Here is a 27,923-nt window from a genome sequence, read left to right on the forward strand (position 1 = left end):
CAGTATGATAAACGCTAGTGCATTTTATATCATATTAATTACAGGAATATTCTTAACGAGCAGAAATTGCCGCCCTCGGGTACGAGTCGCAGGCAAGGCACCCCGGCGGGCAGCGAGACGCCTCAGCAGCCCCGGCCCGGGCAGCGGGAGCGCCGCGGCGGGCAGTGATGACGTCAGGAGTGCGCCGGAAGCCACCTGACTGGAGAGCGGCAGGCGCTCCGTGTCCCCGGTGCCGCCGGTTCTCCCGGCTCGGCCAGGCCCGGCCTCCCCTGCCCCTTGCAGCGCTCGGCGCTCCTCAGGCCCCGGGCTCGCCCCCTTTCCTCCCGCCGCGGGTGCCCGTAGGCTGTGGCGCGGGCCGCGGAAGTGCCGGGAGCCGGTCCTGCCGTGGAGCGATGGCCGCAGGGAAGCCCCAGCCCGGTCCGGGCTCCGGGGGGCCGCGCGAGCAGTGGCGACTGCCCGCCGAAGGACACCCCGCACCGGGCCGACTCCTGAGGTGAGCGGCGCGGACTCTCCAGCCTTCGGCGTGCTCTTTGTGTGCGGAGGTACCTGGGGCGGGCGAGGGGAGCCAATCGCGCCGGCTGCGGAGCGCCTGGGAAACAGCCTCGTGCACGGGGCTCCAGCATCGCTTTCGGCGGCCCTTAATTTCAGTATTAGCTTCACATATTGAATACAACAAACACCTTAGAGCTTACCGGATTTTTTATTCAGAGACAGCCTGTTAGAATGTTTTAAAGGGAACACAGGCCTATCTGAATAGCAGATGTGCTCAGCTATATGTGCTGAGGAAAGCTGTCAGCAGTTAAAAGTTACTGTATGAACTTGTGACTCGATAGGGGCAGCTGTTTCTGTGCATTTGACACCCAGAACTTTCTTGTGTTTTTTATCAATAATGGCATGCCATGTGCAGCCTTTTATAGTGAAGACTGTACTTTTCTGTACTACTATGCCCTGTTAAGAGGTGTACTCTAAGATCTTATTCTATGAAGGTAAAGTGTGTACAAATAAATATACTGTTGAGTCCCACTCAGATTCCTCAAGTCTTTCAGTTTGGGAGCTTCCATTAAATTCAGACAGTTGTCTAGTGAATGGAATTAGACCTTCCAGAGAAAATAAATAATTATGATTTTTAAACTGTTTACCTGACATTTGTCTTGCTAATCAATGGTCCCAGGAAGCTGAGACGCCACAGGATAGTATAAGTACATGCAGATCATGTATTTCAGGAAGTGGTATTCAATTTCACAGTTAGTGCTCAGTGGAAATAAACATGGAAAATAGGAAAAAAGACAGAGGAGTTTTTTTTTTTTAATGCATCTAGGTCAAAGTGGTGCAACCGTGTCAAAACCGATAATAGACCAGCACAAGCTCAGGTCCTTACACAAGCCAAATTCAAATATGACTAATGTATCCTTCACCCAATTTGTTGGACATCTCTTTGTATCTTTTTTAAAAATTACTAGTTACCTGCTTTGTGTTTAAAATAGTTCAGGAGAAAGATACAAATAAGTTCTGTCAGTAACTAGCTTATCATTCTGCTTATGTGCTTTGGTTTTTTTCTTTTATCAGTATAATCCATGAGTAAACTAAGACAGTGTTTACTTGTTATAATAGGTTTAAAACTTAAACTAACCTTTACCTTATTGGACTCAGAATTTGAAAGTGTTAACCTAAAACAAGAAAGATGTTAACATTCATAATGAATACTAACATTCACTACCTGCATACAACTTATTTTTAAGTCTGATGGGGGACAAATGATAGTTCACAGTGCATGCAAATGCTTAGTCCTGAATACTTTAAAAAGCATTTGTTCGCTTCATTCTATGTGTTAACGTGCCATTTGGAATACTGATGTACCAGTAATAAAGATGTGATTCTTACCTTGTTTTCTGAACAGAACTAATACAGTATTTTGATGTATCACAGGTAAATTTTTCCATAACCTTATGGAGAAAAAGGACTTTGAAGCATGGCTTGATAACATTTCTATTACATTTCTTTCTCTGACGGACTTGCAGAAAAATGAAACTCTGGATCACCTGATTAGCTTGAGTGGAGCAGTCCAGCTCAGGCACCTCTCCAATAATTTAGAGATTCTCCTCAAGAGGGACTTCCTCAAACTTCTTCCATTGGAACTTAGTTTTTATCTGTTAAAATGGCTTGATCCTCAGACCTTACTCACATGTTGCCTCGTCTCTAAGCAGTGGAACAAGGTTATAAGTGCCTGTACAGAGGTGTGGCAGACGGCATGTAAGAATCTGGGTTGGCAGATAGATGACTCTGTTCAGGATCCTCTACATTGGAAGAAGGTTTACCTAAAGGCTATTTTAAGGATGAAGCAACTGAAGGACCACGAAGCCTTTGAGACATCCTCTTTAATTGGACACAGTGCCAGAGTATATGCACTTTACTATAAAGATGGACTTCTGTGTACAGGTAGGAAGGACAGACAACTTGGAGTCTTACAAGTCTTTATTTTCTCTTCCCCTCCTATGATTATTGACAGTTTTCTTTTCCTTTACCAGAGAGATTATTTTCATAGTGGAAATGCAGTTTAGATGATTCAAAATTACTTTTTTTTTCAATTTCTGAAACACCTGCTGCACTAATAAACCCATTAGTCACTTAAATAAGAAAACAAGGAGATCAATTTCTCTGTTAGTTAAAAAAGAGTAACAGCACGTATCATTGTCCTTGCCCATGGCAGGGTGGTTAGAACTAAATGATCTTTAAGTTCCTTTCCAGTCCAGAACATTCTATGACTCTGTTCATGTTGTTGCTATTAGTAAGCTCATTTGAAAAGTACGGATATGTTAGTTATCCTCTAGGAGGATAACTTTCAGTTAAAGGGGCCTTGTTTGGACTGGGTGAGCACTTCAGTCTCCCAAAGTGTGGCAGAAAAAGTCCTCTATCTTCTTCCTTGAAACAAGACTGTAAGCACTTTCAGTTCTTAACATAGGTGCTTTATGAAGACGTGTAAACTAGATTTAACCTTGCTACTAGTCTGACTTGCACATAATTTCAGCTTCCTCCCTGAACACTGCAGATTCCAAGATTTCAGTTTGAACTTAAGAATACAGACAGAACATATATGAAGCATTAAGTGTGAAAGAACAGTAACAGAATTACAATGAACTGCTGTTAGAGCATATTCCAAGGATTTCCCAATCATTTGAGATGACAACATTATACGCTAAGTTGAGAATCCTAAGTACTCCCACATTTATTGGTACTGTAAGATGATTACTAGAAACCAACAACTGAAACTGAGAGAGCTGGGACTTTTTATCTTGAAGAAGATAGGGCTCAGGATGTTAGCAGTACCTGAAGTGGGGGTGCAAAGAAGAGGGAGCCAGGCTCTTTTCAGTGGTGCCCAGTGATGGGACAAGAGGCAGTGGACACAGACTAAAACACAAGAGGTTCCCTTTAAACACTTTTTTATTGTGAGAGTGATTTTACTTTTCTTACTGTGAGAGTGATTGAGCACAGGTTGCCCAGGATGGTTTGGAGAATCCATCCTTGGGCTCACTCAAAAGCTGTCTGGTCATAGTCCTGGGCTGTGGGTTGCCCTGCTTAGTAGCGGGACTGGAAGAGTTGACCTCCAGAGGTCACTTCCAACCATAACCATTCTGTGATTCCATGTAAATGCTATGTTTATGACGAACAAAGATGAATATAGGATTGGAAATATTATTTACTCTTTGCTTCCAGTTATCCTGTTCTTTTATATTCTAGGATCAGATGACTTGTCTGCAAAACTGTGGGATGTAAGCACAGGTCAGTGCATATATGGTATCCAGACACACACTTGTGCTGCAGTGAAGTTTGATGAACAAAAGCTTGTCACAGGATCTTTTGATAACACAGTAGCCTGTTGGGAATGGAGCTCTGGGGCAAAAACACAGCATTTTAGAGGACACACTGGTGCAGGTATGTTGAAATTTTCAATTGTAATTTCACCAGTCAAGTAACATATCATCATCAAACAAATTATGATTTAGTTAGCTCTTTGCACATTAGCTTTTTTCATTTTTATAGGCTCTGTCCTCAGTCACTTGAATCACCTCAGTTCCCCCATAGCAGGGGAAGCGACCAGAACAGATCTAAATCTGTCCTTGAATATGCCAGAGCTTATCTTAGCCATGTAGTATTTTGCAGTTTCATGGAAGTAATACTAAATGCCATGGTTATTCAGTAGTTTCATGTCTACCAAAACGATGCAAACCTTAGATAACATATGGCTATGGCCACTCTTTATATCCCCAGACTGTAGATCAGCTTACAGCAAAGAGCAGAATAGGACCTGGGAATTTGTATTTGCATTTCCCTCATAATTAAGTTCTCTGTCCTCTACTTCAGAATATCCTCAACTCAGCTGTAGGTCTGTTCCCCTATGAGTAAAGAGATCTATCAAATGTGCTAATCCTGCTGAAATTGTCTTACTAAAACTCTGGAAATAAGAACTAGTTACACTGCCATAATCCAGCCATTAAGGAACCACTGATGTAAATGCTCTTAATTTGGACAAAACCCTCAGTAATTTTGCAATGTAAACTTAAGAATCCAGAGCAACAATTCATGTATACAGTTCAAAAACAACAGTTAAAGATGAAGTAGCACATGAATTTAGAGGCTACTAAATTCATAGAGAGGCTACTAGTTAGTGTCTCACAGAAGAACACAGAGACTGATATTCCTTTGCTTGTAGTTTTTAGCGTGGATTACAATGATGAACTTGATGTTCTGGTCAGTGGCTCTGCAGACTTCACTGTGAAAGTATGGGCCTTATCAACAGGAACGTGCCTGAATACCCTTACTGGACACACAGAATGGGTCACTAAGGTGGGAATATTGATTTCTAATTAATCTCGCAAACACTTGCACTGAATTTGTAACGTGTTCTAAATTTTGTTTTTCTAATCCTAACCCTGCAACTAGTTGTAGAATCTGGAGAACATCTGGAAATTCTGCAAAATAATATTTCAATAGGAAAAATAAAGTAAGCTATAATTAAACTTTTCAGACCATTGAAGATATTTCTATTCCAAAGCAGCTGAAGTAATATTAGGAATTAGTGTTTGATTCAAAGACTGAATAAAAATTGGTTCTGAAAGAATGCTGCTTTAAGAATGATGTAAAAAAATCTAATGATCTTGATAACAAAAATCTAAGCATGAAACAGTATTTTTCTTCTGATTATTTCAGAACTTGGAAGATCGGGGGTGACTCTGCAGGTGAAGGGTGTATGTGTGCTTATTAATAGAGTAAATTGGCACTAGCAGGAACAATAAAAGCGTAAACTTTTCTTTCAGTTGCTAAAAGTATTCGTGTTGCCTTTATACAAGGATACACTATGCAGGTGGTTAGTGAAGTGACAAACACAAATGAAAGTTTTGTTATTTACCAGCATTGACATAAATTATTACATCCTTCAATTACAGGTAGTTTTGCAGAAGTGCAAAGTCAAATCTCTTATGCATAGTCCTGGGGATCATATTCTCCTAAGTGCAGATAAGTATGAAATCAAGGTATGTACTATATATATATATATATCTCACATATATATCATTTTGGTACACAGGGAAATAAAGTGCTTGAGTACTTTGCTGAAGTTTACAAATAATATAAGGCTTTATTTTCTCCCATATTTTCTGCTTGTTAGGCTGCATACAAGGCATGAAACTCTTTGGAAGCTAATTTTTCAGTGCTTATCTTAAGCACTAATTATCAGTGCTTATTTAGATTTAAATGATGGCTCTACATGAATGGTAGTGCAAAGAATTGGTGCTTTCAGTGCATGCCTGATGTGCTAACTTGACAGTGAAGCACTCAACTGCAAGTACTGTTACTATTGGGGACTTTGGGGTTGGAGAGTGCTGTAAGTTTGTGTCTATGGAAGTGTTTCATAACTGAAACACTGTTAGATTTCTGTCCCAGTTGGATGGTTGATTTTTTTTTTTTTTGGCCATTCTTTAAAGCACCCATTTTCACTGGAGTTTTTTAGGCTAGAAACAACATATACTGCAACAATAGTGTTAGACAAGTCACTTGGAGAATTGATTCTCCTACCTAAAGGAGATAAATATTTCTGAAAAAACACACACACATTTTACCTGATGCCTGGAGAGACTGTGAGGCTTGCTGTGTAACAGTTTATAATGTGAATTTTTTATGGTCTTAAACTGTATTTTAATTGCAGATTTGGCCTATTGGAAGGGAAATAAACTGCAAGTGCTTAAAAACACTGTCTGTTTCTGAAGATCGCAGCATCTCCCTACAGCCCAGACTGCACTTTGATGGTAAATACATAGTGTGCAGTTCAGCACTAGGACTGTACCAGTGGGACTTTGCCAGCTATGATATTCTCAGGTAAACCTTCCAGTTTAGGATTCAGTGTTCTTTAAATAAATAGGAAGTAGAACATACTAGTTTTAATGACTTACTTTGATGGGACCAAAAGAATCTTGATAAAAATTCTGTAAACATCTTACTTCATACATATTGTCAGGTTAAATTCTAATTTCTTATTTGATAATACAAATAATTTGATTGCTGTTTTGGTTTATGGCCACATGCTACTCCTCTTTCACATTTTCATTCTGTAAGCTGAAGTGTTTCAATATAGAGTTAAATCAGACTTCAGTGCCAGGAGTTGTGAATGGGAAACTGTAGTGACCCAAAGCTAATGTTGCCATAGAGACTGCTGTAAGAGAACCAGGCAGACATTTCTGAGGGTCCTTTGATCAGACAAGAAATTAAAAAGACTTTTTCCTTACAGCACTACTGATCTATCATTCTCGATAATGCTGTGGAATGGTAGTGAAATCTATCAGACTGCAGTAAGGGATCAAACGTGATAGCTTTCTGTTTCCATAAAAAGAATGAAGCTGTATCAATTAGAAATGGTGGCATCAGACTGTAACTTACTAAAGAAAAAAGTGCATTTCAGAACTGCTAGTAGTTAACTCTTAATTCAAATGGCCTGAATATTTGGGGAGTGTCTGCCATTGAAAGATCTACTCCTAAAGACATGCTTCTTATCAGTAAGAGTAACTGGGTAATTTCACCTCTTAGTTTACCCTCCCATCTTTCAAAAGAGAAAGATGTTCTATTACTGGTGCGAACGGATTTTCAGCTCCATACATTTTTGTGCCTCAATTCTGTGCTTTATGTAATGCTATGATCAAATGTACAGCCAGTTGTGGAAACCTCAACTCTTTAATTTCTTTTCCAAGTTTTATTTAATAAGGGAAAATATCGTAAAGATATTGGGGAACTAACAAATATTTTTCTTTCTCCCCAGGATGAAAATGCTTAACTTAGCATAAAGCTATATCAGTAAAACAGCATTCTGTTAAGGACCAGTCTTGGATGATTTATCTTACCTGCCTATCACAATAAGGCATTTCTGTGTTTTACTTCTGCCTTTTAAAAGAGTGGTCAAAAGATTAGCAAGATGTTTTACCTCTTTAAGATATTGAGACGTGAAATCCATATGGAAATTTATTGTAAAACACGGGTATATTTGTTCTTCTGTGTGTATCTGGAAACAAGGCTTTTTTTCCCTTGAGCTCTGCAAAACAGTCCCTTTTAAACCCTAACTTTTATTTATGTTCAGAAGGGTCTGTCCTGAATGCACAAAGTCAGAACTGAAACCACAGGCCTGACTGCAGCTAAGTGTTCAGTTGCTTAATTTGAAAAATTTGCATCCAGTTCTTGCTAAATTCTTTCAGAAGGGTGAGTATAGACACCTAAGGATTTGGTTTAGTAATTCAAGCTCATGACTACATTGTGAGTTTCTAACACTGTTTTCTTGTCTTCTAGGGTTATCAAACCTCCAGACTTCTTAAATGTGTCCTTGCTGGGCTTTGGAGAGATATTTGCTCTACTATTTGATAACAGATACCTGTATATAATGGACTTGAGGACAGAAAAACTGATAAGCCGCTGGCCACTACCAGAATATAGAAAGTCAAAGAGAGGTTCAAGTTTTTTGGCTGGTGAAATGTCTTGGTTAAATGGACTAAATGGCCAAAATGATACGGGCTTGGTTTTTGCCACCAGTATGCCAGACCATAGTATCCATTTGGTGTTATGGAAAGAACATGGCTGAAAAGCTCACATATGCAGAATCTTCAGGAATATATGGACTGTCAGCAGCGTGTCCATAAAATGAGACTTTGCATGAACCAAAGTTGCGCACCCAATGGTATCATCATGCAATGCACAATCATTTACTTTTATTTGGGCATTTGGGAATGGGTTGTTTTGGACATAATGCAATACAGCATGCTAACAGTATTCACCACAACATTTTGTCTATACTCATGTTTAAATATACCTATTTGGGTTCTGAAGCATAGCTTGTAATGTTTAAACCATTCAAGTCTGCTATCAAGTCTGAAATGAAGTAGTGCTTGACCTGACTTCTGACCTATTTTTTTGTTGTTGAAACAGAAGGTGAAGCTACTATTTTAGAACCATAGGCTTTTATACATCTAACAGCAAATACTGGTTACAGTGCATGGCTGCTTAACAAAAATGAGAAGATAGCAAACCTTTTCTATCTCCAGAATCTTTCTCCAAAATGTTTTTCTTTCTGGTAGCTTTAAATACTTAGCCTTTGAAACAGAAGAATCAAACGAGCCCTTTAACTAGGATCAGATGTTAACAATAATAATTTCTTTAAGTTCAGGAACATGTCAATATGGTTTCTCCTCAGCAAGAACGAGGCAACTTTTCATCTCTTGACAGAGCTTGCCATCGCAGTTAACCGCAGAGAACCTCTGACAGTGTTCATCATAACTCAGAATGGCTTGATCAGTATTTTATGGTCCTTATTTCCTGTAGTTTGTGTTATAATTTAGTTCACAGGTAGGTAGAAATATAGTGAATAGGAAGATGATTTCGATCTCTACAATAAGTCACTTTCTTATATTAAATTATGTCTACCAGCCATTCACTTTTTCCAGAAGTTGCAGTTAACATAATGCACTTAAAGTACTTGCTACATCTAGAGTTGGAAAGCAGGGGCAAATGACAGAATGCCACATCTCTGGGGAAAAAAAAAAAAGAAAAAAATCAAAAGTCTGCCGGAAAGCACAGGAGTTGAAAAAAGGTCTTATTGATCATCAGAGACCGGACATACAGAAGGTAACTGCTGAGTAGCAAATACTTGTTCACATACTTTTGTGCTATTTAACATGTACTTAAAAGCTGTATCTATGACATCACGTGCTTTAGAAACGCTTTAGGTTGGTTTCCCCTCCTCCCTTAAAATAAAATCTCCCCTTAATGTCTTTTTTTTTTTTTACACAACATGAAAACAGGAGTTTTCATGAAGATTGGCTCATGTCCTTGAAAAGACAAAACTGTTAGCATTACTATTGTTAATATGTTTTTTTTCTTCCCACTCTCCAAGGAGACCCAATTTCATACTTAGTACTGAATGAAGGCCAGGGTTCCCCAATGTCTGCAGTATTAATTACACCAGTGGGAGTTTTCATATGCAAGAATCAGTATTTGAGTGATGCAATAGGAATTGCATGAAGTCAGTGGAGCACTGTCTCTCAAATTCAAGGCCAGAGTCTTAAGCACTCAGTTTTCCACCTTTATTCATACCAATTTACTTTGAAAAATGTTTCTGTAGTCAAGGATTTTAAAAAATTGAACCCAAATTCACAACTCTCAAGTCAAACTGCACTCAAAAGTGAAGGAAGCTTACATGAAGTAGAAAGCTTTCAATTACTTGTCTTGACACCAAGTTTTCATCATTCTTAATGTAGGAGTAACTACACCGTGTATGATGTGTGTGGTAACTCAGCTTCCTCTGAAGAAGCCACCTGTAAAACAGTGTGTTACCTGAAAGATTAAACAGGAGCATGCCAGAAATGTCATTGTACCCAGATCAGCGAAACAGGAAAATGTGGGTAACTACTTTGTTAGTGACCTTGATGATGCAGAATCCAGAGGGGTGGAGCACAAGATGGCTGAGAAACTGAAAGCCAAGTTCAGCCTTCCAGAAAGAATGGTGGGGAAAAGGAAGGTGGTGGTGGTGGGCAAGGGGAGGGGAGGCCCTGCTACTGTCTCCAGCTAACTAGTAAGGAACTAAAAGAAGACAAAGTCAGACTCATACAGCAAGACAACGGCCAATTGTCACAAACTGCAACAAGAGAAATTCTCTTGTTAGATTAGGTTAAGTCTGGAACAGGTTGCCCAGAGACACTGTGTGTCCAGCCAGCCTAGACAAAGTCCTGAGCAAACCATGCTATAAGTTGGACTTCCAGATGCCCCTTGCAAACTACATGAGTCTAAACTTCTAAGTGGACCTGTTACTAAGGAAGACAGTACCCCTGCAGCAGGCACCTGCGCTGTAAATGCAGCTGCCAGTTTGTTGATACAAACTTTCGGAGACATTGCAGCCACTCCGAAGCAAATGCTGCAGTTAGCCAAAAGCTGTGAAGTGGTAGTTGAAAAGGAATTCTGCCACAGGTATTTCACAAGTTGCAGAAAAGTTTAAATCAGAATTCTAAATCAGAACTCTAAATTTTCCTTTTCTACATTCCCCCAGAGTATGCAAGCAGAAACCACAATGACAAGCATCCACTACACACTACGCTGCTCTTCTACCCTTTTAGTTTTACAAATGAAATTTTAACCCGTAACATAGCAGCTAATAATTATGAACACAATTAGCAAATAGTTTTTTAAAGACCTCTAAGTAAAGTTCCTCTTGGACATCTGCTAGCTAATAATACTAATCTGCTACTGACAGAGCTCCTTAAGGGTATGTGCCACCACAAAATAGATGAAGAGATGAAAGAGTGACACTGGTGTAGAAATATAAAAAAGCAAACCTCTCACACACTTCCCTCTGTCAGACACCAGTGTTAGACTGACTGCCCTCAGATGTGCCTTCATATGAATGTTCTAATACAATGCCACAACAGTACAGCACATACAGCTTTGGGGACTTATCAAACAGAAAATATATGACTGAAACCGTGGAACTACACTGACGTTTTTTTGTTTGCTTTGCTTTCCATCTGACCCTTCAGCAGAAGTTAGTAACTACTTGGCACTATTTTTAGATAAAGGTTGGAAAAGATGCAGCTTCTGTACCCTTACACCTACACAAGGAAGCAATATAATTCAATTCTGGTGTGTTTTGTCTGGAAAAACCCATCTCACATTAGGTTGAGATGTGGGAGGGGGCTTAGACTAGGGGATTGGATTTTGAGGCTATCTCAAACCATGACACCACCACATAGTGGACTAAAAAAATGCAACTCATGCCTAAATTTCATGAAGAAACATTTTCTTATGAGGCTTCAAGGTCCCAAAAAAACCCCCAACAAACTAATATGTTTCATAAATAGTTGTTCAGACATCCATTTTTTCCTCCTCGAAATAGCTTCTTTTCAGTTCACAAAAGTCTCTTTAACATCAAGCTGTTTCCCTTGCCTCTGTTTTAAACCTTTCCAACACAATTCAGCACTTACCACTTAAGTAATTCAGAACAGCTGTGGGTAATTAGAGTGCTCACTCTTCTTCTTAAACTTACATGTCTCAAAAACCCAGTTGAACAGACACTGGGATCAGCAAAATTCCCAACAGCTGTTTAGTGTGACAATACATCACCACTTTAACAGACACTATTTCCAAGAATATGAGGGGTTAATTTTTTTACAGTTGAAATGTAGAGCTAGCTCAGTAATTTACCTTTTACTCAATTGGTGCATGCAAATTTTGTATCCAGTGACATACAAACTTCAAGAATTAAGCAACTTAAGTTTAATACTAATGACTATAGCTGTATTTCTAGTACAGCTGAAAACTGATTTGCATTATCTGAATCAGTTGAGAAATACTGATTTTTTAAATTTATTTTTTTAACTGAAAACAAATTTTACATTTTACAAGAGTGCAATCTACATTGAACTTTAATATGATTAAATGACTCCTGGCTCTGCTATAGATTCCCTAAATAATCACTGCAAAATGTAACCTTCATGTGGAAATCATTTTGATGTGCTCTTTAAACAATCTCCTCTGCCTTCCCACAGTAAGGGTGGCTCTCCACTTTCCCTCCTTAGAACTGAGGTTTCCCTTTTGAACTTACAGTATGGTTTGAGACAGCACCTTGTTAACATTCATGATTAATGATGAGTTGTATCTCCACAGGGCTGTATCCCTGACAAGGGATTCTCTGGGGAGGTCTCTTTGAAGGGGCTTCCGACAGTGATAAATGAGGGCAACATCCATGGGAACATTCACACTGTCCCCATAGGCATGTAGGACAGAGTGGACAGAAGTCTGAATCACCTTTTGTGGATCAACTATCATCTTCCTGGGATTGATTACATCTTTTCTGTCAGGCTCTCTGTGAACATGCTGTAATATATTAACACCTGGCACAGTATTCCAGGACGAGATGTTGAACATGTGAGTAGAGACGGTTTCTGGGAAGATATGGTTCTCGAAGAGGAAAATGCCAGTCCCTGGATTTTGTTCCTGAAGGCTGCTCATCATTGTTTTCCAGTTTGGATGCTTAAGAGGGAGAATTATTTCATCAGCATCATTAAGAACCACAAACTTGCTCCTTTGCATGTTACGGTATATACAGTCATTTAGAGCTGTGATTTGTCCATAGTAGCCAATGTCTGTTCCATCCAGAAAAAAATGCCATCTAGAGGAAACCTTGAGGTGTGAGTTTATTGGCCAGGGAATTATCTCTACAGTTCCTTCTTCTATATAAAACTTCAAGACTTTCTCCATCAGATGGCTGCAGTTGTTCTTATAGATCACCACTTTCTGTGCTCCAAGAATCTTGTACATTTCCAGACTCTGTATGAACTGCAAGACATTGTTGTAGTTTCCAAACATGGCAGAGATGCACACAGTGAAGTCAACAGAAAAGGGCTCAGGCTTGCGGTTTTTAATTTCAAACCTTGGCAGCTGGTCAATATTTCCATGTGCAAAGGGATGAATTGATACATGAGTTGGATCACAGTTTTCAGGTTCCAAACAAACTATATCTGCTGCACCATAAGGGAATCCAAATCTATCTGAGTGAACATCAATTTTTGCATTTGATACATAGATCTTTCCATTGGGCTGACAGCAGAACCAGCAGTATAGTTGTTTCACATCTTCGTGGTGAACAATCCCAATCACACGAGTGACTTTGCTTTCTCTGTCATCAAAGTATGGGGATATAATAAAGGTTTTGTTATCTTTTAATGGTGTTATTGTGCTATTGGCAATTTCCCCTCTACATTTGCTACCTTCTTGAATTACTTTTGGCTGGTGAGAAAGTCTCTGCAACCTAAGATAAGAAACTGTGACCATTGAAGTTAGAGTAATAATGCACACAGCAGCAACAAAGTAAGATTTTTTCCTGCCACACAACATTCTGAATTTATCTAAAGGTGGATGTAAATTTCTTTGTCCTTGTACTTTATGTTGCCACATCTGCAGAAAAGAAAATACGTAGTGTATGAGATAATATCGACTCATGATCATTGCTCAAGAATTTCACAAATAAGACGGGGGTAAATCTCTATCATTTTGCACTGACTTAATCAGAGACCCAGCTACTGTGCTTTTATGTAAAATCAGCCACAGAACACACCTTTAATGGTATGGATGATACTGCATGTGACACTCTGAATGCCTCCATTTGTCAGATGTCTGGAGCAGTTTCTGTACATGGAGGGGTCTGTAGAAGAATATAAAAGAGGTCTATATACAGCAGCACAAGGAGTAATTATTAATCATTATTACTAATCAATATTTTCTATAATCCAAATTTTAGAATAACCAATTTAATAATTAGGCAGTAATTCTTAAAGCAAAGCAAAACTTTTGTTTCCCCTACAGCGTATATTATGTAAAAAAAATCCTTGCAACCAGACTTCTCACAGACAAGCAAGAGGCTGATATGTAAATTAAATGTATATAGAATTAATCAAGTTCATAATAAACATACTAATTGGGGATTGCACACAATAGTTCAGATATAATTGCTAATTTATAAATTTCCTAATTTGCAGTTCACCACAGATGAGGCAATACATACAGAGGAAGGTCAATTCATACAATCCAGCAGTAGACATGTGAAATCTATGCAGGTATTAAACTTATTCTCAGTTGGCAGCTCTACCCTACTTAGCACTGTACAAGGAAGGGCTTGCAGGAAAGGTCACCACATATTAATGCTCACTGGAGATCAGGGCCCCCTCACACTGCTTTAATGCTGGCTCAGCTCCTGGAACATTTTGGTGGTTGGCTCTTACACTCCTGCTGCTGCAGGGACAGACAGGCAGCCCTGAGTACCTGCATGGCCACAATCTTGAGCAAGTGTTAATGCCCAGACTGGAGCTCAGGGCACTCTCAAGCAGTAATTTCTGCAAATGGAGCTCAGATTGAAGTTTTCTCTACAAATTCATCTTTAGGCATTGAGATATGATCCATAAACAGTAAAGTAACAGCAAGTCTCTTCAAAGGCCTGGTTGTATCACAAGGATCTTTGGAAAAAGTGTGTCCCAGATTAATCAAATTCACGCCAGATCAGAAAACTAGACTGGAAGAAGAGTTTCCCCAGCTGCCAGCAAGAAGTGTGGGGTAAAATGCCAACACGAAATAAAGTGATGCTGTTGCAGAGATGAAGAAAATGTTTCTAGTAAGCAAAAAATAATCATTCATGCCTTCAGAATAATGTAAAATATTTTCACAACTGCTCTTTCATGAGAAAGCCAAGTAAGGAGAACTACAATCACAACATACTCCTTAAAATGCCCCATTTGCCAAGGGTTATGATTTACAGCAGCCTTTACCAGCTACCAAGAAACTGCTTTATAGATTGGAACAGTCACAGGGCACCAGAAATCTCACTGTATCCCACTAGGCGCAAAGCAGAAAAGGAGCAGCAGAAAGCACTGACTCCTCTGTCTCTGAAACGGAGAAGTCCTTCCCCAAGAAGTTCTTACAATTAGGATCAGAACTGCAAATACATGGTAAGAGTCTGCAACTGTCACATTGATTCAAAGAAACCTTTGAACAATCTGAAAAGCACTTTTATTGCGGCCAGGAAATGCAAAGGGGCAGGTGTTTTCCCCAGTGCACTCCCCTGAGCAAAGGAATACCATAGCTTTTTATACAGTCTGAAAGTAGCAAGTTTAAAATTATCTATACACACACTCTTTTTGCAGTCTGCCTTATCTAAACAGACACTTAGTTATACCTCCTATTCTTACCATTATAGAGTAGTTACATAAAGTTTTATCACTTCAAACAGTTTCAGGTTCCCCACCCCTCTCTACGTGCTAAAAAGCCTTCCCTGTTCCCTAAGGTATTTTTATCTTAATTGCCCACAGTTTGGTAAGCAGTTTTACATTTTGCAAAGTCACACTTACATAGCTAAATTAACATAGCTAAATTTTATTTTATTTTCTATTTCAACATGACTTTCAGCTGGAGATTTGTGACTGAAAACAACTCAAATTTTCTAAGTCTTTTTATGAAACATTCTAAAGTACAAAAAGTTTCCCCCAAGCATTCTCATTCCAAGGATGTTATTATATAAATTAGCATTCTTACAACATAGAGGAGGTCACATTTAACATTTTTTCCTTAGTCTTATCTATTTATGACTTAAAAATATTGTTCAGTCTTATAGAATAGTTTTTAACTAAAGAAATATCCAAACATGTCAACATTAAATAACAGAATAAATTTATTACCTGCTTTTTTCTTCTGCTTTTGCTAGCAGATAATAAACAAGAAGAAATACATCTTTTCAACTGTTTTAAACAGTGAACACTGGAAAGGAAAAAGTACCTTTTAAAGCAGATAGCTCAGTGAAGTTCTGTTCAGTCCTCCATTTATTTTTTGCTAAGGTATTTTGCTGAGATAATCTACCAATCGCTTATTTCAAACAGATAAAAACTTAAATATTTTTAAGGTAAATTGCAAGTATTATTCAATACAGAACAATACTGAGGGAAAAAATCCTGGTACAACACCTAAGTCAGCTATGGACACATTGTATTTCAGATAGCTGGTGCTCTGTTAATGTCAGTAACAGCAGCCACACCTACTAGAAAAACAAGTTTTCCTTCTCTTGAGCAATGAATACAGTTGTGCCACAAGAACTTAATTTAAATTACAAATGAGTGTGGAGTTGTTGAAGCAAATCAAACATAGGTGATTTTCTTAAGGCTACTTAAGTTTCCTTCTGGAAATTAATCTTTCGTGTCCATATATCCCCAGTTCACACACATACTTAAAAAGAACTAGAAAAAATATACCATATATCTGTATTTATTGGGCAATCATTTTTTTCCTAACACACTACAGGCCTAGTTCAAATAGGTAAATACAGATCCTGTGAGGACCTGTGAGAGAGTACTGAAACAACAGCAGGTTCTAGAAGCAAAGAAAAAGAGCAAAATCTAGAGCTCAAGACATACCAGAACACAGAATCTTAAAGAAAAGAAATACGCAGTTATTTAAGGAGTGAAAATCATGGTTTCCCCAACATACTCATTAATTTTGACCTCCTGAAATCAACAGCACAGATACATAGTCAGAAAATACATAAAGTCAGTGTAATTAGGAGCATTCAATTTCTTCACTACAGTACTTGGCAAATTTTAACTTCAAAAGTATGCTTTCAGCATATTTAAAAGGGTTTCTTTTATAAAAACAATAATAATTAAGTCCAATTTTGTATCTTTTAATTCCAATTAATATGCAAGTAGAACATGATACAAATTATACAAATTTGTTTTAATGCTAAATTTAGCTACTGGTATCGATGGCTACTTTGCAGTATTCCCCCTAAGCAGGCTCCTCACTGCCCTGACAGACAGACTGCAGTCATATCACCTTCCAGTCCTTGTATTTGTTACTGTTTCATTAAGCAAGACAAGCTGTTCTAAAACCGCCTCAGAAGAAACACTCTTCCTTTACCAATCACTTCTGCGTGCTTGGCCAAGGTTCAATTAATCTCCAATACAGGAGACTAGAAATCTCTGTCCCTTGTCCATTTGTGCATGACAAGTAACAAGCCCTCATCATTGTTGGAAATTTTCTTTCTTAATACATGCCAGGATTACATTTTTTGACGGTGCATCACATTGCGCAGTTACCTCTGAGCTTGTCATCAGCCAATGATTAATATACATCTGCCCAGTTTGTTGGCCAAGTGCAGTTACACAATGTGTTTTCTTCTGCGGTAAGGTCACAATAAAGAGCTCTTGTCACAGTTACAATCATAGAATGGCTTGGGTTGGACAGGACCTCTAAATATCATCTAGTTCCAGTCTCTCTGCTGTAGGTAGGGGCATATTTCAGTAGATCAGGCTGCTCAAATTAATCACATTTCTTCTTATTTCTTTTGTCACAGTCCTTCTAAAATTTTCTCTCAAAGCTCGTATGGGATCAAGAATGCACCTACAAACTTTCATATACTTAAATCATCTTTTTTTTCCTTCCTAAACCAAGGAATCACTCATGCTTTAGCCACATTGTACCACTATGCTCACGACACTTTTTAATAAACTCCCATTATAGATTCTTCCAATACCTGGTCTGTCTTCTTAGAATTTTGAAATGGAAATTGTTCTGTATTGCCTTCCAACTGGATGTTGTTTTTACCTTTGCTGCACAGCTTCTACTTTAAGAACTTTTCCGTCATCTGCCTTTAATCCTCCGCAACTGACACTGTCCTCACTAAAAGGTGGAACCAAGTGCTAATTTAGTTCAAGAGCCATTTCTTGGTAATTGTTTATCTTCCTCACATGCTCTCCGCATTATGGCCTTCCTTTGTAACTTGTTTTCTTTGCATGGAGACAGCTGAAGACCTTTTAAGCTGCTTATTTCAGTATCTTCACAAAGTTTACACTAAGTGAAATTTTTGATAACCCTCGGTTTATTTATCTCCCAATCTAGGGTAAGGATAGGGGGCAAACTGATAGAGGTGATTGCAGAGCTTCAGTTGCTAATACGAAGTACTGGATTCAGTGGTACAGAAATCATAGACAGCCTAAGCCTTGGTTTACGCAGGGCCTAAATAAAAACCCACGACTAACAAACAGCCTTAGTAACTTATTATTTTTGAAAAAAGGTATTTTCTATCCTCTACTTTATGATTTTTGTCAAAAGTAACAACACAAACCACTGGTGCTAAATAAAAATTCCAAATCATTTACCATCTTTATCTAGATTGTCTGTTGCTAATCTTTTCATAGATTACATTTTTCAGAAAGACTCTTTGACACACTGGTGTCCTTCCTCTCTTATAAGATCCAAAGTCAGGAGCATATTGTTTGAAGGATTAAACTGAAGGCAGTATTATTCCACTCCTTGTAAAATACTGCTTAAAAAAAATTAAACTGGCCATTTCTATTCTAAATACACAGATGGTAAGCCAGACCAATATACAGTGTTGCCATATACTTATTTTGTGCCATTAGAACTAACAAACCAACAGTTCCCTGTACACTCATAAACTTCTCCATGATAATCTGCTGTGCATCCCTAAGCAAATTCCTCCTATGGTAAACAATTAGACTTTGTGTCCACTGGAAAAAAAATTGATCAGGCAAAATCAAAATTGCATGACATTTAAAAGATTGTTATTTCATCTTTTTGTCTTTCACACTGTACTTTTTTTAGCTGGACCAGAGTTAATTTTCTCCATGGTAGCCAGCAGGGTGCTGTGTTTGGTGACCAAACTGAGTGTTTCAAACACAGTGCTGTTTATCTATCTCTGAGCAGTGCTCACACAGCGTCAAGGCCATCTCTGTTTCTCATGTGGCTCCTGTCCCAGAAGTAGGGCAGCACAAGAAGCTTGCAGGGGATGCAGCTGACCAAACTGATTCAAGGCCCTTCCCACACCATATGATGCCACACTCAGCAGTCAAAGCTGGGGGGAGGAGGAGACAGGTGACTGACAACATGTGGCTTTCCAAGTTACCATCAGACCTGATGAAGCCCTGCTTTCCTGGAAATGGCTATAAATGTGCCTGCTAAGGGGACATAATGAATAGATTCCATATTTTGCTTTGCTTGCACACACAGCTTTGCTTTACCTCTTACACTCTTTACTCAACCCATGAATTTTTCCACATTGGCCCTTCTGATTCTCTCCCCATTCCACTGTAAGGGGAAGGGTGAGCAACTGAGCTGCCTAACAGGGTTAACCCACACCACACACTGGAACTACTCTTTAGAGCAGTTACGCATGCTTTAAATCCAAGATTAAAGTCCACGCTTGGCATGTCTTTAGATGTAGACTCAAAAAGCCTGGTTTGGACAATTTGATTTGTACCTTTAACTTACCATTGAGCGGTTAGCACCAGTACCGTAAAATAACGCTATAGCTGACGACCATCTGATTTTACATTTCTTGAATGGAAATAAACTCCCGAGCCTCTCCTGCGAGCGATGCCAGATGCAGGAACCCGAGCGGGTGCCGCAGCCCAGCCCCGCCCGGGTCCCGCCGGGCCGACCACGCGCACACGGCGGCGGCAGAGCGGGGGCTCTCCCGGCCTTCGGTCCCGCCGCTCGCAGCGGGGGCCGCGCAGCGCCGCCGCCACCAGCGCCCCGTGCGGGCACCGCCGCGGGAGGTGGGCCGGTGCTACCGGAGCCCTCGCGCCCCTTCCCCGGCCACCTCTGCGGCACGAACAGCAGCAGCCGCAAGGCGCCCCTAAGCCGAGCGCGGCAGGTGCGCTCGATCCCGTCATCTGCCGCCCGGCGAGGCGGCGCCGGCTGCGGCCAGGGAGACCCCGCAAGTCCTCGCCCAGGCCGTGCCTCAGGCAGAGCCCCCGCCCGCCGCGGTCTGGGTGGGGCCGTTCGCATCCGCCCCCGCACGGCGCTCCCGGGGCGGCTGCTCGCAGTATCGAGCCGGGCTGGTGCCTCCGCACGGATCGCTGGACACGGTACCGGCACCGGCGGTGGGCGAGCAGCCCCTGCCAGCGGCCCCAGCAGAGCGCGGCCCGAGGAGGCCCAGCCGGCGGGCAGGGGAGACTCGGCCGGAGGCGGCGGGAAGCCCGGGGCGGGCGGTGACCTCACCTCTGCGCCTCTGGCCGCGCCCGCTACCGCCCCGTCCCCCGGGGCGTTGGGCAGGGAGGCCCCAGGCGAGACGCGGCGGCCAGTCCTGGAGCATTTCGGGGAGCAAGGTCTGCCCGGCCCGCGGCGGCGCCGGGCGGGCCGATCACCCAGGTCCACGTGCCGTGTGCCGGGGAGACGCATCCCTGAAATGAGCGGCATAGATAGCCCAGGTGCAGGAGAAGGACCTCAGCAGTGCCGCACCGTGCTCGGGGAAGTCTCCGGACTCGACCCTGGCGCTGAACTGTCACTTACACATTAACTTGTGTAAAATGGAGAAACACAAGCTGAGCATTATATTTTCGAAATCCGAATCAATCTTTAAAAAAGTACTGGGAAATTTGATAATTACACAACGATAAAATCCAGTAGTTTACAGGAGTCTGTCTACTTTTGGAGACAGACCTGATAGCTGAATCATTCCTACAACAAAATACAATGTTACCATTTGAAGGAGTTCCATGGTGGGATACTTTTTTCTATTGTCAAAGGCCATTAAGTTACAGACCTTTTTTTTCCCCTGTGAGTATTAGAGAATGTAAACATACAATGCATTTATTGCTGGGGAGAAGGTAGCATTAAATGCGTATGGCAACACCTTTACATTTCATTATTACACTTCAAATTGTAGCATAGCCAAAGTTCACTTTCAAAGCCAAAGATGTGTATCTCCAAGGGGATGTATCCTTGATAAGAGCTACGTCACACCAATTTCCTGCAAAGACATATAACAGTGTCATCAGGTACTTCCCAATCATGTGTAAATATCATTAAAAAATAGTAGACTGAAGCCTCAAACACCATTTGTGAACCAAATAATTTTTTCAATTTTGAAAATCTCTTCCCTGGATACATTGATTCAGTTCACATATCAAATGCATATATAATTATACAGTACATAAAAGGGCTACTTTCCTAAATCACTGCAAAATGTAACCTTCATGTGGAAATCATTTTGATGTGCTCTTTAAACAATCTCCTCTGCCTTCCCACAGTAAGGGTGGCTCTCCACTTTCCCTCCTTAGAACTGAGGTTTCCCTTTTGAACTTACAGTATGGTTTGAGACAGCACCTTGTTAACATTCATGATTAATGATGAGTTGTATCTCCACAGGGCTGTATCCCTGACAAGGGATTCTCTGGGGAGGTCTCTTTGAAGGGGCTTCCGACAGTGATAAATGAGGGCAACATCCATGGGAACATTCACACTGTCCCCATAGGCATGTAGGACAGAGTGGACAGAAGTCTGAATCACCTTTTGTGGATCAACTATCATCTTCCTGGGATTGAAAACATCTTTCCTGTCAGGCTCTCTGTGAACATGCTGTAATATATTAACACCTGGCACAGTATTCCAGGACGAGATGTTGAACATGTGAGTAGAGACGGTTTCTGGGAAGATATGGTTCTCGAAGAGGAAAATGCCAGTCCCTGGATTTTGTTCCTGAAGGCTGCTCATCATTGTTTTCCAGTTTGGATGCTTAAGAGGGAGAATTATTTCATCAGCATCATTAAGAACCACAAACTTGCTCCTTTGCATGTTACGGTATATACAGTCATTTAGAGCTGTGATTTGTCCATAGTAGCCAATGTCTGTTCCATCCAGAAAAAAATGCCATCTAGAGGAAACCTTGAGGTGTGAGTTTATTGGCCAGGGAATTATCTCTACAGTTCCTTCTTCTATATAAAACTTCAAGACTTTCTCCATCAGATGGCTGCAGTTGTTCTTATAGATCACCACTTTCTGTGCTCCAAGAATCTTGTACATTTCCAGACTCTGTATGAACTGCAAGACATTGTTGTAGTTTCCAAACATGGCAGAGATGCACACAGTGAAGTCAACAGAAAAGGGCTCAGGCTTGCGGTTTTTAATTTCAAACCTTGGCAGCTGGTCAATATTTCCATGTGCAAAGGGATGAATTGATACATGAGTTGGATCACAGTTTTCAGGTTCCAAACAAACTATATCTGCTGCACCATAAGGGAATCCAAATCTATCTGAGTGAACATCAATTTTTGCATTTGATACATAGATCTTTCCATTGGGCTGACAGCAGAACCAGCAGTATAGTTGTTTCACATCTTCGTGGTGAACAATCCCAATCACACGAGTGACTTTGCTTTCTCTGTCATCAAAGTATGGGGATATAATAAAAGTTTTGTTATCTTTTAATGGTGTTATTGCATTTTGAGCAATTTTCCCCCTACAAAGCTGACCTGCTGGACTGGTAATTGTTGCCTGGGGGATGATTTTTCTAGTTATTGTATTCGGTAGCTGAAGATCTTTCCAGTAGCAGATTAAAATGCTTGCAAAAATAAGAATACATGCAACAACAGCACATATATGTTTTTTTCCACAGTGTGTCATTGCTGAATTTCACAATTTGCAAATTAATAGACTTTTATACTCAGTCTTCAATTCACTTTCTCTAAAACAAAACAAACACACAAAAAATTCACTTTTAGTGATTTGTCAAAAAGGAGTAATGTTTTGTATGGACCTGTACTCTCTTAAATACAACTGTTACTGTTTTGATATCTCAAAATCTAGTATGAAGAGCTGACTTTTCATAAAGGTTTGGAAAAAAGTGAGAGATTCTCTTACACCTCCTCATTCCGAGCTTTGTTATATTTTACTCTACAATTGGGCGAAGTGCAACAGGTTCAGCTGTTTTGATATATAGTAATGGTAATATAGTGTAATTTGAATCACTTTGAGGCCTAGAAGAAACTTTATGTTTGAGAGAACCCACATTCTTTATCATTTGATGTTCTGAGAAGTTTGTAAAACTGGAGTATTATCTTTTCCCCTGTTCTTCCTAAAAAGGTGCTGTGAACACAAACTGCATTTGTATGAGTGATCCTGTCACAGTCTCTCAGTGTCCTGATTACCAAGTCACAATGAAAATGTTTTTTGGAGCCTAGTAGGATCCTATGGTATTCAACACTGTCTAGGATCTTTTCATTCGATAAGGCGACTGAGATTACGTAAGCATAAACTGCTTTTGCCACTAGAGATGCTAAGTCTCAGACCACAGTTCTAAACTGGCAGTTGATTTCAGTAGGACTGAGAAGGTCTTGGAGGTGCTGCTGGACAAGAAGCTTGACGTGACCTGGCAATGTGCACTAGTAGCCCAGAAATCCTGTGTCCTAGACTGCATCAAAAGTAGATTCTCCCCCTCTGCACTGCTCTCATGAAACCCCACCTGGAGAACTGCATCCAGCTCTGGGGTCCTCAGCATAAAAAGGACTGAGGAAGGTAGAGAAAACCAGAGCATCATGATAGAAACTTTTCTGTGGAGGATGATTTACTGCATAGGAGATGGGACAAATTTACTAAAGAGGGAGATGAAACAAAGTGATAATAAAGTTCTAATGTCTGTCATGATTTTTTGCAGAAATACAGGATCCAGGTTTGTTCGTTTGTTTCTTTGTTTTTATACAGATGCTAAGTGCAAAAAATCATTACACTGTTCTGGTGAAATATGTTTTCAGTCGTCAGTCTTACAGCAGGAAGCAATATGCCTTGAATAATTCTTGTTAAATTAGGCCTGGGAAACTTACAGGAAAATTGCATTTTTAAGATTTAAGAAATAGTAGAAAACTAGTAGTGTCTTCCTGCAATAAAGACCAAATCTTAAAATATGCTTTACCTTTTGGAACACCACTACTGTCTAGCCAATATAAAGAGAGCAATTCCTGTATATACCTCTGCACAGAAGTCTTCATCTTAGTTTTATGTACAAGTTATGCAAAGCAGGAAGTTCACTCGAATGTTCCCTTGTCCCTCACGTCTCCTAGGTGAAGCAATCTCCTGCTCCTTTTTGAACTATGTACAAACAAACTTTTGCTATTGTTTCTCTTCACTTTTTGTATGTATACCTTACCCAATTTAGGCAATATAAATTCATCCCAAAAATTTGTTTTCAAACAATCAATTGGTAGTTTTAGCATGCCAACAGCATTATTATCCACTTGATCTGGAAAAAAGTAGACTAGCATTCGAATTAGAAGCCAGGGGCTTTGTAGGGCATGAAAGGTGACTGTGAGTAAAACTTTTCAGACAGGGACGCTAAAGAAACAAGTAAGTCCTTTTTACACAGGGACTTAGAAGTCTATACAAACTACAGAGACATGCAGAGATCCATATACTCTGTTTAAATAACCTACTCATCAAATAACTGTTTAATTTCTGTTAAGCTCCAGTGGTTACTGAGCATCATCCCATTTCTGTCTTTCATTTTGACCTGTTTAAAGGGATACTAGGTGATACACAAATTTTCCAAGAAAGGGATGGCATCAGTTCCCAAATATGAAATATGATTTTGGGTTCAGGCTTGTGCCACTTCTTTTGGAATCCACAGGCTGCAACCATTAGCTGATATCGACTGAACCAGGTGATTAAAACACTAAGTTTCTCTTTTTTCAGATGGGATGGGATCTTTAAAAAATGTAGCATTTCAACTATTGTCACAGCAATAATTTCTCACCAGAAATAGCCACTGTCATTCTGGAAAAGGATTATACACGAGGACTTAAGAGATACTTATTGTACCGCTTTGTACTTCCTTTGTTCAGACGAACATATATTGTCAAAGCCTCACTTCGCATAGGATGGCATTCCAGTAAGGAACAAACCAGCACTGTTTCCACTTGTCTGATATCGCTGTGGTCTCTGTTACCAAAGAAAATATTTTCTGTGTTCAGAAACTGAAAACTATATCTCCTCTTCAAAAGAGGAATTTTAAAACACGTTAGCCACTCCGGACCTTCTCTGTTTGCTTAGGTTACTTGCAGTACAGAGAAGAAACCGGAAGACAGTGTTTAACTGCAAGGTGTGTTATATGAACACAATTGGAGAAACATATTCACACACCAAAAAAAGAACCTTGCTTTTAATAACTGTTGTAGTAAAGTTTTATAAAACACTGTCACCCATTTTGCCTGGAATAGTTAAGACACCACCGTGGCATTTTTCAGTTGTTACATAAAGTGAAAAAAAATGGAGTTTGTTATGTGCAGTCTTGATATTTCACCAGAACGCACAAAACCATGCCCTTCTGAACATCAGAGGAATCAAACGATAGTATATTTACTCACAGTTTCAAGCCTCATTGTGTAGTACTTCATGCTTTCCAGTGCTCCTATTCTGCTTCCACTGAAATGAGAGACCTCACAACCTTGCGTGTTCCCCATCTGCTTCCTCTACAATTGTACTAATGCTTTTGACTGTCTGTGGGGAAACCCCGTGACTCTGTTAACTTCCTGTACAGTAAATTAGCTTGCTTTCTGTTTCTGTCATTTTCTCAGGATAAACAAATTTGACTTGGAGATTTCTCTGATCAGGATTTAAACATTTCCCATTAGATCAACTGTAACCTATTGTGTTTCATCTTAAATAGCCCCTTGTGTTTTTCAGAGGAGCCTTTGGTAAACTTAGTCCTGCCAAGATTATCTCTTTAGCTTTATAATGATAAAATCAATACAAAATTGTGTGCACAGTTATGAGACCAGAAAATAAAACTTCGTATTTAATCACATCAAATTAATCTAGCACAGCAGGTGTTTGAAATAGTAGATAGATATAATTTGAGTCAACACTTGCTTGGCCGGTGGACCTGTATTAATAGCCAACATAAACACTAACTTAAATGAAGCTGCAGACTAGGTGAGCAGACATGCAAAAGAATAGAAATATTTTTTTTTTTGCGGGGGGGAGCAAGCTGGATTTGTCTGCTTTATTAGCTATTTAGAGAGAAAACCTCTCAATTTCTCTTTTTAGGACTCACGGGGAAGAAACTGGTGGGGAAGAGGCCTCAAAAACCAGGACCCACTCTCTTGGTACTGTGGCAAGGAGAGCAGGACTGGCCATGGCCATGGCCACAGCCAACTCCCTTCCCTCCCCCAGAACCTAAGACCACCCAACAAGTCTGTGGGATGAGAGAGGTCTGAGGCCAAGCCAAGAAGCTGATCCTCAGGGTCCCCAGGGGACAATGCAAAACCACAACTGAGACAACCTGCTGTCAGGGCCTGGAGCCCAAGGTCTGTGGGGCCTGAGCCTTAAAGGGCAGATCTCAGGCAGGGGCTGAGGGCCCAGAGCTGAGCTTAAATGGGATACTGGGCCCATAGAGGGTGTGCCAGATGGGCTGGTCAGGGCCATTATGGCAATTAGTACCCACAGGGCCCTGACAGAATGCTTTAAAAATGAATTTTTCAACTGAGGTGCAAAACCTCAACATATATGCTTATAATGAAGGCCAGTTACTTAGAAAAAAGAATATCAGAAAACCAACAAATCACCAATACTATGAAAAACCAAAAAATTATTAGAAAAAGTCTTTCGCCTTTCAGACTTCACATTTACTTTCACAAACCTGTGCCACAACGCCAGAGCTGCATCAATTTGCCCTGGGCACCATTGCATATGGATTTTCCAGAGGGCTTGTGTTCATGCCTGGACTCCTCCTTTTCTAAAGCAACTGTGTCACCTCATAGATGGAGGTTACTCCAAACTTCTGTACTCACCTTTGACTTCCAGTTTCTTTATTGAAATTTCCATTCTAAGAAGGCTCTTCTCCTGGCCCCTATTGTGATATCAGGAGTTTACTAAGCTGAGGGAAGAGCAGAAGTCAGCAAGAGGTGTCTCAGTCTGATTCTTTGTGACTCAGTATAAATAACTGGAGGAAAAAATCAGGTCACTGCCAATTGGACTTCGTACCAGTATGTCCCTCATTCCTGGCACACCTTTTCTTGGTGGCTACATTAATCATTAATTAACTAGAGAGAGGGGAATGTTTGGCCACATTAAAAAACATCCCGAAGTACACTGACAAGTTTCCAGTGTTTCTGTGGAAACAGAAAGTTCACTGAGAATTTCTGTTTGTTTTGCCTAGTAAAAGGTGAAAGAGAAACAATAAAGTTCAGACACAGGTAAGAAAGGAGACCAAAGGGTTCACTTAAAAACACAAAGAATTACTTGGGCCATTTACCTTAAAGCATAGGCAAGGAAATTAGCTCATGAGAAAGATTTACAAAATAATAACTGAAAAATCAAAACATTAATGCCCCCTCCCCTGCAGCCTTAAGGCCCTTTCTTCTCTTGTTCCCCCTTCTCTCAGTTAAAAAATTCAGCAAATTTAGAAAAGTTTTAAATTCAAACATAATCATCATTTGGTGATCTTGGAGCCCTACACCCCTCACAGTGCATGCCAAAGTCAGCAGTTCAGCGTAAGCCCAAGAGTGAATTGTGTTCAAAAGTGTCTATGTGTGTTCCACATCACCTCTCTTTTTCCATAAATATATGCAGGGAAAAAAAAAAGCCCATAAAAACTCACCTTCAGGATTCGAAAATCAAGTCTCCTCAACAGTTACGAATGCACCCTCTTGGAGGCTGGTAGGTGAAATAAAAACTATTCCCTCCCCTTCTCCCCGTTGTTGAAAGAATTAAAACAATTGCACTGTTAAACAATGCAGACAGGACTAGTTGGACTTCCAAGTATGCTGTACTTGAAAGCAGCAAAGAACACCTCGTAATCTAAAAGGAAGTGTTGTTTTGTGGGTTTTTTTGAAACCTTCGCCTTTCTGCACCAGCTAGTTGCCCCTTTCCTTGCTTTCCATTTTTTGTCTCTGCCCTGCAAGAGAGTATGACATTATGTTCAACAAGTTATATATTCATTGTATTCATGTCAGACAGGCTCAATTTTGCAGTTTTGTATTATTACAAGAAAGGGTAACCATTTGTTACAAATAACTTTCAGCATTTCCAGGGCTCTAGGGTGTTCCTTTTTGTTCAGAAATTATTTTATTTTA

At 40.1% G+C, this 27,923-nt stretch overlaps 3 protein-coding genes across 7 annotated transcripts; 1 reads left to right on the forward strand and 2 right to left on the reverse strand.

Annotated features, from left to right (window-relative positions):
* The first annotated feature begins 184 nt into the window (after window positions 1-184).
* Window positions 185-9,295, forward strand: FBXW2 (F-box and WD repeat domain containing 2). Of its 2 annotated transcripts, XR_001878582.1 has the most exons (8): window positions 185-493; window positions 1,927-2,436; window positions 3,736-3,930; window positions 4,709-4,842; window positions 5,442-5,528; window positions 6,200-6,369; window positions 7,619-7,737; window positions 7,825-7,940. XR_001878582.1 is itself a non-coding variant. In XM_017838439.1 (7 exons), the coding sequence occupies exons 2-7, from the start codon at window positions 1,947-1,949 to the stop codon at window positions 8,111-8,113; spliced, it is 1,365 nt and encodes a 454-aa protein (XP_017693928.1). In that variant the 5' UTR covers window positions 185-493; window positions 1,927-1,946; the 3' UTR covers window positions 8,114-9,295. The 2 variants fall into 2 exon arrangements, 1 of the variants encoding a protein (XP_017693928.1); XM_017838439.1 differs by lacking the exon at window positions 7,619-7,737 and having other exon boundaries at window positions 7,825-9,295.
* On the reverse strand, window positions 9,235-25,968 carry LOC108509148. Of its 4 annotated transcripts, XM_017838436.1 has the most exons (4): window positions 15,744-19,436; window positions 13,634-13,720; window positions 11,259-13,473; window positions 9,235-11,157 (listed from the first exon to the last, which is right to left on the reverse strand). In XM_017838436.1, the coding sequence occupies exons 2-3, from the start codon at window positions 13,679-13,681 to the stop codon at window positions 12,118-12,120; spliced, it is 1,404 nt and encodes a 467-aa protein (XP_017693925.1). In that variant the 5' UTR covers window positions 13,682-13,720; window positions 15,744-19,436; the 3' UTR covers window positions 9,235-11,157; window positions 11,259-12,117. The 4 variants fall into 4 exon arrangements, with proteins under 4 accessions (XP_017693925.1, XP_017693924.1, XP_017693927.1 ...); XM_017838435.1 differs by lacking the exons at window positions 13,634-13,720; window positions 15,744-19,436 and adding an exon at window positions 25,215-25,968; XM_017838438.1 differs by lacking the exon at window positions 13,634-13,720 and having other exon boundaries at window positions 15,841-19,433.
* LOC108509151 lies at window positions 20,413-27,432 on the reverse strand. Its single transcript, XM_017838440.1, has 4 exons — window positions 27,308-27,432; window positions 26,640-27,225; window positions 21,167-22,543; window positions 20,413-20,830 (listed from the first exon to the last, which is right to left on the reverse strand). Exons 3-4 carry the CDS (start codon window positions 22,480-22,482, stop codon window positions 20,818-20,820), a joined length of 1,329 nt encoding a protein of 442 aa, XP_017693929.1. The 5' UTR covers window positions 22,483-22,543; window positions 26,640-27,225; window positions 27,308-27,432; the 3' UTR covers window positions 20,413-20,817.
* Window positions 27,433-27,923: the final 491 nt, after the last annotated feature.

The sequence above is a fragment of the Lepidothrix coronata genome, unplaced genomic scaffold, assembly GCF_001604755.1.
Source record: "Lepidothrix coronata isolate B3197 unplaced genomic scaffold, Lepidothrix_coronata-1.0 Scaffold341, whole genome shotgun sequence".
NCBI lineage: Eukaryota > Metazoa > Chordata > Aves > Passeriformes > Pipridae > Lepidothrix > Lepidothrix coronata.